The 13209-nt window shown below is 47.1% G+C and overlaps 2 protein-coding genes across 5 annotated transcripts in view; one reads left to right on the forward strand and one right to left on the reverse strand.

The window, feature by feature from the left end:
* Positions 1-3831, forward strand: part of CNKSR2 (connector enhancer of kinase suppressor of Ras 2) — a 286604-nt gene extending 282773 nt beyond the window's left edge. For all 4 annotated transcript variants that reach the window (XM_070291444.1, XM_070291441.1, XM_070291442.1 and 1 more), the window contains one exon: positions 1391-3831. In XM_070291444.1, the coding sequence (XP_070147545.1) occupies positions 1391-1606 (216 nt within the window). In that variant the 3' untranslated portion in view covers positions 1607-3831. The remainder of the gene's footprint in view (positions 1-1390) is intronic.
* KLHL34 (kelch like family member 34) lies at positions 3737-7289 on the reverse strand. The gene has a single exon (XM_070291446.1). It carries the CDS (start codon positions 7278-7280, stop codon positions 5328-5330), a length of 1953 nt encoding a protein of 650 aa, XP_070147547.1. The 5' UTR covers positions 7281-7289; the 3' UTR covers positions 3737-5327.
* Between the last annotated feature and the right edge of the window lie 5920 nt (positions 7290-13209).

A 13209-nucleotide genomic window follows, 5' to 3' on the forward strand; every position in this document is an offset into this window, starting at 1 on the left:
TGAGGAAAGGGAAACAGGCAGGAAGTTGAAGAAGGAGCCAGAAAAGTCAGCCCCCTCACTGTGTGTCTCAGTGGAGACGGCCTGCCATACATACTGTCCCTAATCAGACCATGCACCCTGAAAAACTCAAAACCAGAAAAGAACTGTCATACCAAGTTTGTGATGCAGTCATTTCAAGAAATAGAAGGTCGGAGAGTTCGTTTGGAAAATATTTCAGATCCATAGTCTACTGCTGAGGTTTCATAATTTTGAGACAGAGTACCAAAGAGATCCTGGGCTTCTCTGGTGGTTCAGTGGTAAACAATCCACCTCCCAGTGCAGGAGACAGGTTTGATCCCTGGGTCGAGGAGATCCCCTGGAAAAGGAAATGGCTACCACTCCAGTATTCCTGCCTGGAGAGTCCATGGAAAAAAGAACCTGGCGGGCTACAGTCCATGGGGTAACAAAAGAGTTGAACATGACTTAGCAACTAAACAACAACCAAAGAGATTAACAAAATAGGAAATGCATGATTTGAAAAAACTTCTGGTAGCCAACAGCCAAATTCTCATAGTCAATTAGCTCTCAGTTGATATTCATGTGAATGCTGTTGCAAATCCATGGGACAACTTAATGACCTTTGGATAACTAAGACAGAATTTTTTAAAGAGCTTTAATATACATAAGAATAATTCTGGTGCCCAACTAAGGTCCAGAGATATCCTTACTACCTCCCACTTCACAGAGCCCCCATTCTCATTCAGGTCCAAACTGCCAACTGAGCATCTAGCAGGAGGAGATAGGACAATGCAAAAGTAACTCAAGACACAATGGGATAAGCCCACTCAACAGCAGTGATCAAGTGTTATGGGGACTTACAGAAACGAAGGAGAAAACATTTTTTCAGTTGTTTAAGGAAGGCTTGAAGAAATAAGAGGCATATGAACTGGACATTAAAGGATGAGGAAAAGTTTCCATAGGCAGAGATGGGAAACAGGATAGGCCCCGAAGGAAAAATAAATCAGAGTGCCTGCATGTAGAAAAAAGTACCTGAGGATTTGAGTCTAAATAGGGAGTTTGAGTATCCAGTGAACCAGTGAAGTTGTTCAGTCATGTCCGACTCCGCAATCCCATGGACTGTAGCCTACCAGTCTCCTCCATCCATGGAATTTTCCAGGTGAGAGTACTGGAGTGGGTTGCCATTTCCTTCTCCAGGGGATCTTCCCGACCCAGGGCTCGAACCCAGGTCTCCTGCATTGCAGGCAGACACTGTACCCTCCGAGCTACCAGGGAAGCCCGAGTTTGAGTATAACAGAGCTGTTTCTTCTTGGCTTTTGCCTGTTAACTCTTTAGTTAAAATTTGAAGAAAATTCTGTCCCTTTTGTAACTCTTGAATCCTTTTATTTTTCAGGCCAGAGAAGGGGAAGTAGCCATTATCGATAAAGTACTAGACAATCCAGACTTGACATCGAAAGAATTCCAGCAGTGGAAGCAGATGTACCTCGATCTTTTCTTGGATATCTGTCAGAACACCACCTCAAATGACCCATTAAGTATTTCTTCTGAAGTAGATGTAATCACTTCCTCTCTCACACACACTCATTCATACATTGAAACGCATGTGTAAGTGTATTGTGCCCTCTGGCCATTTGGTACCTTCTGGTACTTTGATCAAGTATATAAGGTAGTTTTTATATCAACGTGTAGGACACGTTGACAAGCTATACTTTAATGTTACATTATATGAAACAAACCCTATATGGTCATAATACCACTGTCTTTAATGAGCATTTGTATATTTTATATGCAGTTAGTGCTCAGCTTATGTTTACCATGTGCAAAATCAACTGTCTTCAATGATTCAAAATTAACTTTTGCAAACAACCCTGAAGACAGGCGGTCTTCAAGTAGAAAAAAAAAAACACAAAAAGGTGGTTTTCTATCTAAGGTCATCTTTTCTCCCTTTAAGTTAATTTTATATAAACAAGACTTCAAAACTAAATCACATTTTTTCAGGTGCAGACATCCTTGTGGGTGGGAAAGAATTTAAACCTTTTTTATATTTATTAAAATGTTCTAAGAATTTTCTTAAACATTGCACAAAGTTTAATGCTGTAGTTTTATTTTTGTGAAATGTAGATGCGCATACATACAAGAGTTGAGCAAAATAGAAGAGCATCAACATAAGAAAAGTTCAGGTATCAAATATTCGTCTTAATAGTCTATTAACTTGTGAAAGCTGGTTAATGGAAATACTATTCCATATCCATGGGGACACTCAATGGTGTATCAGGGCAAAGCTTTGTAAGATGTTTTTGTAACTGAGACCAAAATTGAAGATAGAGCTGCTTTATTTTCTTGGTTTAAATCTTCCTTTATTTTTGTAGTGATGAAATGCTGATTGTGTACAGAGGAATTTGAGAGTGAATTTTTTAAAACACACTTAACTCACCCAGAAAGGCAGCTAACATATATATATATATAATTTCAGCCCAAACTCATGTTTTTAAACTCCAACTCCTAAAAACCTACAAGGTATAAACAGAAATGAATCAATTTCCCAGTTAGTGTCCAATTTTCCCCCTAGTCCGTTAGTGAAACTTATGTAATTATACTTCAGGCAGGGGAGTAAAATATGTTTGGTTACAGGCTGATGTGTGTTCTAATATAGAAAACAATGTTGAAAAAGAAAAATGTACCTCTCTCCTGAGGAGCAAGAGGATGATGGTCATTCAGAGAGATATTACATTGAACTATACGAGAGAAACAATTTTTAGAGGTTTTTCCTAGTTTCATGATTTGTTCTATAGAGTGGATAAAGTCTATGAAAAAATCCTCTTCTTATATTTCCATTTATAAGCATCTCATTTTTGAAAAGTGATCACAGCATGATAATGACTGTGCTGCTTTTTAGTGTCTGGCTGCATAACATACAAGTCACAATTTGCTGGGTTTTGGTTTTGTTTTGTTTTGTTTTTTCTTTAGAAGGAGGAAGAGACCCTCCTTTACTATTCTATATCCTGAAATCTACTTCTAATCAGCTTTATACTGTTGCCTGTACAGCTCAGTGAATGTACTTTCATCTCTAAGAGTTCAGATATCTGCCAGTGACTATTTTTGCTGTAGAGAAGAAAGTAAAAACTCCACAGCGAGGATCTTTTTCTTTGCTTTTGAAATCACCATTGAATCACTATCGTTTTGCAGACTTTGCACAACTGTACAGGAGAGTGGCCTTTCTACAGCACATTTTCAGTAATCTTATATTTAGTCAAAGTGGATGAGAAATCATGTATTAATGTTTGTATGGAATTTGGGGTCCAGTGTAATATTTTTATCATTTAAAAAAACCTATTTGTAAAAACATTTATTTACTGCATGGATATTGACGCACATTAAATTTGTGGGATTTTGTATATGTAAAAAAAAAAAAAAAAACCAAAAAGCAAAAAAAAAAAAAGAAACCTCTTGTCCTAAAATGAAGTGTGCTTGTTACAGGTGTTTAGACTTGTTGATGTTTACTAGACCAAATGTGTACATTTACTTAAAAATATCTGTACCTGATGGATGTGTCGTGGATACAGTGGCCAGATTGTGCCTCTGTCAACAGCGAGTTGATGGAAAGACTAGCTGTGTTGCTACTAAGCGGCTTTTACTTTGGTGAAGTTGGCTCTGTTCTTTTAAATGGTAAAAAGTAAACTAATGAATTTTAAAAGACTCGTGGCTAACTTAGCATGAAAGAGACCTTTAACGCTATATATCTGTACATTTTATTGCATTAGTTTCAAATCTAGGAGAGAGGCGGCACTGTAAACTGAAGTCAAATAAATTCAGCTCTTAATGAATCCTTATAAAGCACCTATTTTATTCATGCAGTCCACATCACATTTCTTTGTGACTGAATTACATGCCACCCCACCACCCCCAGTTACAAGTTTTAACTTTGTCACTCCACTGTGGTATAAGCCAGAAGAGGCAGTGTCCAGTACATACAAGAATCTTCTCTGAAATCCTGCGAAATCAAGTTGGTTTCCCATCTACCTGACACAAACTTTAAAATTTCACCTGCTGCTCTTTCCTTTCTCTGTGATTCTTTTGGGAAGGTGGGGTAGAGGGTCTGGGAGGCGGGGTACCATCAAAAATAAACCTAAAAAAATTTTTTACAAGTATTACCTACAGCGTGTCTGCAGAATGAACATTTAAAGAGGATGAAAGAAATAGGGGTTTTGTTAGCTGCTGCTGAGTCACTTAAGCCTTGTCCGACTCTGCGTGACCCTATGGACTGGAGCCCACCCAGGCTCCTCTGTCCTTGGGATTCTCCAGGCAAGAATACCGGAGTGGATTGCCATTTCCTCCTCCAGGGGATCATCCGGACCAAGGGATAGAACTGCTTCTCTTTTGTCTCCAGCATTGGCAGGCAGCTTTCTTACCACTAGCGCCACCTGGGAAGCCCCGTTAAATGTTCCACTAAATCAGAGAAGCTGGAATATTATGGTGAAAGTGAAGTCGCTCAGTCGTGTCCGACTCTTTGCGACCCCATGGACTGTAGCCTACCAGGATCCTCTGTCCATGGGATTTTTCAGGCAGTAGTCCTGCAGTGGATTGCCATTTCCTTCTCCAGGGGATCTTCCCAACCCAGGGATCGAACCCGGGTCTCCCACATTGTAGACAGACTCTTTACCGTCTGAGCCACCAAGGAAGTTATTATGGCTAAGGGCTGCACAAATAAAACTTAAAACCAATAAGCTGGCAAAAGTCAGAGCAAAAGCAGACTAGGGTAAGTAAGGATGAAGTACAGAAAAACTTAACCTAGGTTATTTTCTCCAAAAATAAAAATAAAGTGCTTTCTAGGAGATTTTTTTTTCTCAGTTCTGTATCTGTATTAAACCATCAAAGCAGAACTATAACCATGATTCTGTATCATAAAATCATAGTTCTCCCTATAGTGATTGCATGTTTTTTAACCAAGGCACTTTCCCTTCACTATTTATTCAGATAATGCCATCTTCTAGAACCACTTATTACAGTCATTATACCTAACAATTTTCTGGTTTGGTATATAACTTATTATGGTACGTTTTTTGGCTGTTTGGCACAAAAATAATCATTGCTTAGAACCTGGGAAACACTTTTAACTACAAGAGGGAAAACGGGGTCATACTTTATTTTCGAAAGTCCATCTCTAGCCCAACATGAGAATTTCTAGAAATCCCCAGCTCGCTGGAGATGATTCATATATCCTTCTAAATTTGATCCCTCCTGTCTCCCATTCTCAGAATAAGGGCAAATGTTTCTCTTTGGCCAAGTCTAGGAAAAGCCCATGGCTTGCTCCTCCCTAGCCCTGAGGCTACTTAACCCATTAAGCCCAGCACAAAATCCGGTGTCTCTCCCGGCTCTCCCTCCCTCCGCTCGTCCCCACCCTCTGCCAGCTGCAGCACTGCGCACTGCAGGCCGCTCCAGGCCCAAGGCAGCGCGCAGCCAATGTCCTCCCAGCGGTCCAGGTCGAGGTCATAGCCCACCACGTTGCGGGTGGGCACCTGGCGTGAGTCCCGCCACTTGAGGCCGCCCAGTAGCAGCACCGTCTCCTCCACCAAGGCCAGCCCATAGCAAAAGCGGTCGTAGGGTAGCGGCCGCAGCCGAGTCCACTGGTCGGTGCCGGGGTCGTAGCGCTCGATCTCGGAGAAGGGCTCGTATCGCCCCAGAAAGGCGAACACCGCGCCGCGCAGGGCGGCCATGTGGTGCCCGAAGCGGGCCGTGCCCATGGACGCTCTCTTGCTCCACGCCTGCTCCCCGGGAGCCAGGGAGTACACGTCCCGGAGGCTGTTCGTGCCGCCGTCGCCTCTCCCCGCCTTGCCCCCGGAGATGTACACGACGCCGCGGTCCCCAACGGCGCCCGCGTGGCCGTGCAGAGCCCGCGGCAGCGCCCCGGCCGCCGTCCAGCGGTCTCGGCGCAGGTCATACATTTCCACCGAAGCCAGCGCTTGGCCGCCCGCGCCCAGGCCCCCGACGGCCAGGAGCCCCTCGCCCACGGCGCCGCACCAGAAATGGGCCCGTGCTTCCCGCATAGGGGGCACCGTCGTCCACACGTGGAAGCGCGGGTCGTAACGGTGCACTTGAGCCATGACAGCCAGCGGGCCGTGCGCTGGGGGCGAGCAGGCGCCGCCCGACGGGCTCTCCCCGCCCAGGACGAACAGGAAGTTGCCCGCGACACACACGCTGTGCCCCAGCAGCTGAGCAGGCAGCCGCGTGAGGCTGCGCCAGCGGTGGTTGTACACGTCAAAGGCCACCACGTCCTGGGTGAGCTCCCACTCCTCCTCCTCCACCTGCTCCTCTTCCTCCTCCTCCTCTCCCTCCTCTTCCTCCGGCTCCGGCGCGGCGCCCCTGCCCTGGGCCGCCCGCGGGGGGACCACGACTTCCTCAGTCACCACCTCCCGCCCGCGGCGCCCCCCGACCAACAAGATGCGCGTTTGAGGGCTCCGGACGCTGGTCTGCTCGCCCTGCATGAGCGGCTGGCGGGAGGGCGACGTGTGGTAGTTGAGGGCCTGGATGATGAGGCCCTTGACCCGGGCGGGCAGAGTGAGGCCGGAGCCCGAGTACACGCGCCGCAGCACGTCGGCGGGCACGAGGCCGAAGCGGACCCGCTCGAGTAGCTGGGTGCAGTGGGCCAGGCGTTCGGCCTCGGGCTCCTGCCGCAGCCAGGCCAGCGCCAGGCCCAGCAGCCGGGCCTCAGGCACCCGCGCCACGTCAGGGGCACCCAGCACGGCCCTCAGCGACGCGGGGTTGAGCTCCAGAAGGCCGGCCGGGCCCGCGCCCCGCGCCAGCAGTTCCCTCAGGTGGGTCACAATGCAGCGTTCGGCCGCGCCCAGCGTGTGCGCCAGGCCAAAGCGAGCCGCCACGTTGGCGGCGAAGCAGCAGTTCTCCGGGGCCAGCTGGCGCTCCAGGTAGCGGCCGCAAAGCCCCAGGGCCTCGGTGACCTGCAGGTAGCTGGCGGCCTCCAGCGTGTCCTCCACTGTGTCCATGGAGAGCGGCAGCCAGGCGGTGTAGATGAAGTCCAGCAGGCGCTGCAGGCCCGCCGCCGACGGCACGTGCAGGTGGATCACGCTCGCCCGGGATTCCCGGGTGTGACTCTTGAACAGAGCCCTGAAGTAGTCACTGGAACACGCGAGGAGCGACCTGTGCGCCGGGAACTCGCTGCCCTCCACCTTCAGCGTCACGTCGCACAGGAAGCCCTCGGCTCGCAGCGCCTGGTAGCCGGTGAGCAGCGAGCCGCCATGAGCTTTGCAGTAAGACAGGAAGTAACTCATGATGCCCAGGGCGGGAAGCGGCCGGGCCGGGGCTGGGGCCAGCCAGACGCGGCCGGAGGCATCCCGGGACACGGAGCCCCCGGGCCCCCCGAGCGAGCCGAAGAGCCCCTAGCAGGGGTCCATTTTTGCCTGCTCAGCTTAAAGCCCGGGCCTCCTTCATACAGGTCCGCAGATCTGCCCGTTCCCTTCTCAGAGCAAATCTGGTAGGGAAACGATTTCCAGAAGCACCTAGTAGAGGAGAGCGCGGAGTTTGGAGTTTTCCGGGAGGTGCAGGGTTCGGTTTCGGCGGCTGCTGAGGCTGCCAGCGCGTTGCCCAAAACCCCCTCCCCGGCCCTGTTTGGGGAGCCCACACCTGCGCGCCTGGGGCCGCAGTGGCCGCGCACCATCACCTGGAAGGGCGGAGCTGCGGATGGACTGACTCCCGAGGGGTGCTGGATCTCCGACGGCCCAAATGCACAGATGGGGCCGGACGAGGGCTGTCCGGGAAGTGCGGGGCGAGGGCTCTGACCTCCCGGGGGTGGACAAGGAGGGTTCTGCGGGCACTGGCGAGGGCCGGGGACAACTAGCTAAGGGGCAGGGGGGGTGAACTTGTTCCGCGCGGAGGATCAAATCAAAGCCTGGGGGATTAGGGAGGAGGGGCGCGGGTCAGCGCTACGGGTCGCAGGCGTGATTGGGCGCCACACATAACATGCCAGTAGCTCACAGTGACAGGAATAGCGCGCGGCCTCGGCCTCCCTGGCGCGCCCCGCCCCGCTCCCCGGCTGCTGGCTGAGAACCGAGGGCGCAGGAGGAAGCGGCCCGGCCTGGGACATGACTCTCGTGACCCGTCAAGCCGCCGGTCACCAGGGGGTCCCGGTAACCCGGCTGGGGGTGCGGAGAGCGCTCACCGGAGAGGCGCTAGTCGCGGGGACGCTGTGCTTGGTGATGTCTGGAGAGGGGCGCCCGGCTGGGCTGGAGGAGGACGACCCTCTTCCCGGGGCTCCTGTGGCTAGGAAAAAAGCCCCTGGCTCGCAGCTTTCTGCTTTAAGGAGGCCCTAATTAATCCTTCGGGAGCGGGGATTAAGCGGCGATTTTGCGCGCTGACACCCAGGAGCCCGCTACGCGCAGAGGAGCCGCTGGCCGGAATCTTGCCCCGGCGAATCCAGGCTCCCAGCCAGTGGCGCTCCGAAGCACGCCCCTCACCTGGACTCACCCTTGCGTGATGCTGGGCCTTACTCTGCGCCCTTCCCGAGGTCTTCCTGGCTTGCCTCACACTCCGCTTTCGGGAGTTTGCGCCCACCTCTCTCCCCGACCCCGTCTGAGTTCTCCCTTCCTGTTCTTAAACCCTGTCTCGCCCATTCCTTGGCAAAGCGGACGAGGAAACTGTAGGTGACTTGGGTTTTCTGCTTTTGAATGACCACTTCCTTTAAGAAAATAAGTCTTTGCAGTTTCTCTCCCCGACCTTCCAGTGTATTAGTCGCTCAGTTGTGTCCGACTCTTTGCGACCCCATGGACTGTAGCCTGCCGGGTTCCTCTGTCCATGGAAATCTCCAGACAAGAATACTGGAGTGAGTAGCCGTTCCTTTCTCCAGGGGATCTTCCTGACTCAGGGATCGAACCCAGGTCTCCCTCACTGCGGGCAGATTCTTTACCATCTGAGCCGCCAGGGAAGCTCCAGATTTTCCAGGCTCTGATCTAATTAAGGTCCGCCCCGTCCTCAGTGCTGGGATGTGATAATGGGCAGTAAGGTTGCAAAGCTGGCAGAGGCTGCAGTTTCAAAGCACCCCTCCTCAGGAAGTTATTTTTACAAGGTGCACCAAGCACAGAAATGATGGCTAAAAGCACCCTAATATTGAAACATGAGGAAAGCCTTTCTCCATCTCCAGCACCCTGCTCTTAAAGAACTAAACGATTAATATAACTGCTCTTTATTGCCAGTTTGGAAGGTTCTGTGTGTTTTGCTTTCATCTAGAATTGATTTTTCTGTTTTCTAATACAACCTCTCTGGTAATCTATTTTAAGCAAACCTTTTGAATGCGTTTGAAGTGACTTGCATTTCTTACAGTTGAGGTTGTATTTCATCAAAAAAAAAAAAAAGCCACGGAAGGAAAAAATTCTATCATTTTCTGCCTGGTATGCCACTGGTATTACAAGGTCTCCACATAGAAGTAATTCTTGAAGTACATAAAAATAAGTAAAATGATTTTGCTTTGTTGTCAAAGATGGAACTGTTGTATGACTTAAATTAGACAAATTATAAAATGCAGGCAGGGGCTCAGGTTAAGGGCTTGCTTAAACTCCAGAGGCTAAAAATACTGCAATTTGAATTCCTAATGTAGAGCTACAGATGGATTGGGGGAGGAGAGGATGCTGGTTGGTTTGGGTTTTTCTTTTCTTTTCTTCAGTACTAAAATTCTTAACTCAAAAATAAAATACCAGCTTGGTTCACTATGCACAGATCTGTATGGTGAAGTTAAATGGGCTTTACTCAACCTGATAGAATTTTGCTAGAAGGGATATTTGACATCATTTAGCCAAACCCTTTCCCCTTCCTCCCCCAATTTCTTGTTTTTCTTTTTAAAAATGTGGCTGATGAGCCCCAGAGGGAGTACGGTTTGTCTGGGTGACTTGGATATTGAGTTACAGAGTCTGGACCTATATTATGTGACCTCGTGTATGATAAAAATAAAGTAGTGCGGTGCACAGTCAGTTGATTTAAACCAAATTTCAGAGTGATGAAGTTTAAGCAGTTTTTAAAACAGCGTATTTCTAACCCCCAAATTGAACCACACATCCCATCAGCTCTGTCCATCAGCATGCATTCAGTTTGAATCCAAAATGTCACACTTACTTGAGAATAGAGATGGTGTGGAAGATTTTAAACTCTTGACATCAAAAATCCAGTTTTACACAAGTACCTGTTCATTGCCAGCCCAACATGCCACTTTAACATATTTTGCCATTGAGGATATGGTGAAATGTGTTAAGTGAGAAAATTTTCCTATTAGATGTGTCTACAAGGTCTTCTTTAGAAAATATATTAAAACTGTCAGTCCATCCAAGAACATTATTGTCCTTTGAGTAGCATTTATGGAAAGTATCAATATTTTAATTTCTTGGCAATATTAAGTAGGATGTGATTGGTCTGTTGAAAATGATCAGCTTATAAGTTGTCCTCCCCCTTTAGACTATAGACTTCTTGAGGCCGGGAACTATTTCTTGATCTTTTTATGTCCATCCCCTGTCCTAGTCTTTGGCATGAGTAATGTTGAGTTGAACAGATATAGGGAATGGCACTGTCAGTGGGAGGAGTAAAGGATTGTTAAGAGGGACTTGACTTAAGACAATTTCTTTCTTTCTGCTTCTCTTTCTTCCCTTCACACAGCTGCAGTTGCAGACACCCCCTGATACAGCCATGAGCTAACATCCCTAGGAATCAAGTGGCTCACCATGGGTGACCCACAACTGAGAGAAGGTTGGACCATGTCATCCAACTCTGTCCTACATCCCTAGCCCTTTACCAAGACCAGCCCCACATGGCTCTTGGCATCTAGTTGGGCACACTACTCTTCCTCCTCCTCCTGGGACGCATGGCCCCAGGTGCTCCAGCAGCTCCTCCACACCCCACTTTGTATGGCCAGGCTTCTACTGAAGTCCCAGCTACACACTCCAGTGTGGCTGTTGGGACCCTGCCCTTTCTCTGAGCCCCTCACCCCATGTCAGGACTGGGACCTGCTGTCAACCATCCCTTTCATACATCTGCACCTCCTGTGACAGAGCCTAGAACTAAAGTTCTAGCACCCATCTCATTTCCCACATCAAAGTAGCAGTGCTAGTCAACCATGGCACTCCACTTTCCCTGAATGGGCCCTACCTAGCTAAATGTAAATTCCATAGTTCCCACCTCTAAAATAATTGTATTTGTTGAAAAAATTCCCAACTAAAAACGTCCATGTATAATGGGCACTTACACTATATTTGCAACTGTAATCTGCAATGGTAACAGCTTTGTTGAGATATTATCCATATAATAAATACACAATTAATTTGATCAAAGTGTACAATTCAGTGGTTCTTAGCATATTTCCAGAGTTGGGCAAACATCTCTAGAATCTCATTTTGGAAAATTTTCATAACCTCAAAAAGAAACCCCATGCTCTTTAATTCTCACTTCCCTGTACTACCTGTCCCCCAAGGCCTAAGCAACCACTGCTCTATTTTCTGTCTCTATAGATTCTGGATATTTCATGTAGATGGAAGGAATCATGTAATACATGGTCTCCTGGTGATTGACTTCTTTGACTTAGCATAATGTTTTCAAGGCCCATCCATTGTAATGCACTTTTGAGGGAAAAAAATAAAAGGATTTGTATAATAATAACATTGGGAACTTTTTCTCAAAACCACAACATTCTAAAATGTGCTGTTTGATATTTAGGATATAGTTTTGTCAGGTTAACTCTTCTCTTTAAGAATTTTTCAATATGTATTTTTATCTTTTTGGTTGCATGGGTCTTAGTTACTGCATGTGGGATTTAGTTCCCTGACCAGGGAACCTCTGCCCACTGCATTGGGAGCATAGAGTCTTAGCCACTGACCTGCCAGGGAAGTCCCTTGGCAGGTTAATTCTTTATCATCTATCACTACTGACTCTTTTCAATCCCAATATGCTTCCTTCCAACACATGATTTCTGGAAAGTTCCGTGGAGAGTCTATTATTAGAAATTGACACATTAACTTAGCTAATTGTGAAAACATGATTACAAAAAAATAACAGACATTCTTCAGTAGAGAAAAAAAATCCCATATTAATGACACTCAGATTAGCAAGACCATTTTTTGTGGACATGAAACGTATTTTATCTTTGTGCAGCTTAAGTGGAAGAATTTCAAGGGGTAGAGTGTGTGTGTGTGTGTGTGTGTGTGTGTGTATTTTAATCATGAGTGATTTTGGCATTCTGGGCCAACTGACAGCTAAAGAAGCAATGTGGTGGGTAGAAAAGGACTGGGCTTTGGGGTCAGACAGATCTGTGCTCTGATTACAGATCTGCCCCATTAGACTTTAAACAAGTGACTTAAATTTTGTGAATGACTTTTTAGTTCCCCAACCAGGGATTGAACTCAGGGCTACGGCAGTGAAAGCGTCGAACGTTATACACTGGACCAGCAGGGAACTCGCTCATTTTATTATTTTTAAGATACTGCTTCTACTTTCATAGCACTGTCAAAATAAAATTAGGTTATGTGTCTATGACAATTCCTACCCTGAGTATACAAAATAGATCTGAGTTCTCTTCCTTCTCCCTCCCTTAACTTAAAACCTTCTGAAAATTCATAATACCAGAGGCCAAGCAGCCAGGAAATGTAATAGCAGTGGTTTTCAGTGGTCCTCCTGCAGCATCACCTGGCAACCAGTTACCAAGTGTAAATTCTTGGCCCCGCCTCAAGCCTAATACATCAGAAACCCTAGAAATGGGTCCAGTAATCTGCTTCACAGCAAGCCCTCCCAGTGATTCTGATGCACAAGAAAGTGTGAGAACACTGTGATAGAGAATTGATGATAATTCTCTATTCTCAATTTTGGGAATCATACACCCCAAATTCACTATTCTTGGTAACAACTTGTTCTAAACACGATGTCAACATTCTCCCCCCAAAAAAGAGGAAGCCCACTGGCTCCAAAATGTCAGAGGTTGGAGACTTAGACGAGAAAAATTAGTACCTCTGCCATACATCATATGACTCTAAAATAAATTGTGAGCTTGTTTGCACTTCCCTACCCCAGAGAAGATGACAATATTAACAGTGATCTCTGTGGCATGAGATGATTCAGTAATCAATGCATTTTCCCAAACAATACTTGATTGAATACTCAAATCAGAAAGTGGGAAAGGAGTAGGTGAAGGCTGTATATTGTCACCCTGCTTATTTAACTTATATATAGAGTACA

Source organism: Ovis canadensis, chromosome X, assembly GCF_042477335.2.
Source record: "Ovis canadensis isolate MfBH-ARS-UI-01 breed Bighorn chromosome X, ARS-UI_OviCan_v2, whole genome shotgun sequence".
Lineage (NCBI taxonomy): Eukaryota > Metazoa > Chordata > Mammalia > Artiodactyla > Bovidae > Ovis > Ovis canadensis.

What these genes read in the sequence shown, in the direction of transcription:
- KLHL34 (XM_070291446.1), bottom strand. Translation starts at nt 7,280, where the DNA reads ATGAGTTACTTCCTGTCTTACTGCAAAGCTCATGGCGGCTCGCTGCTC.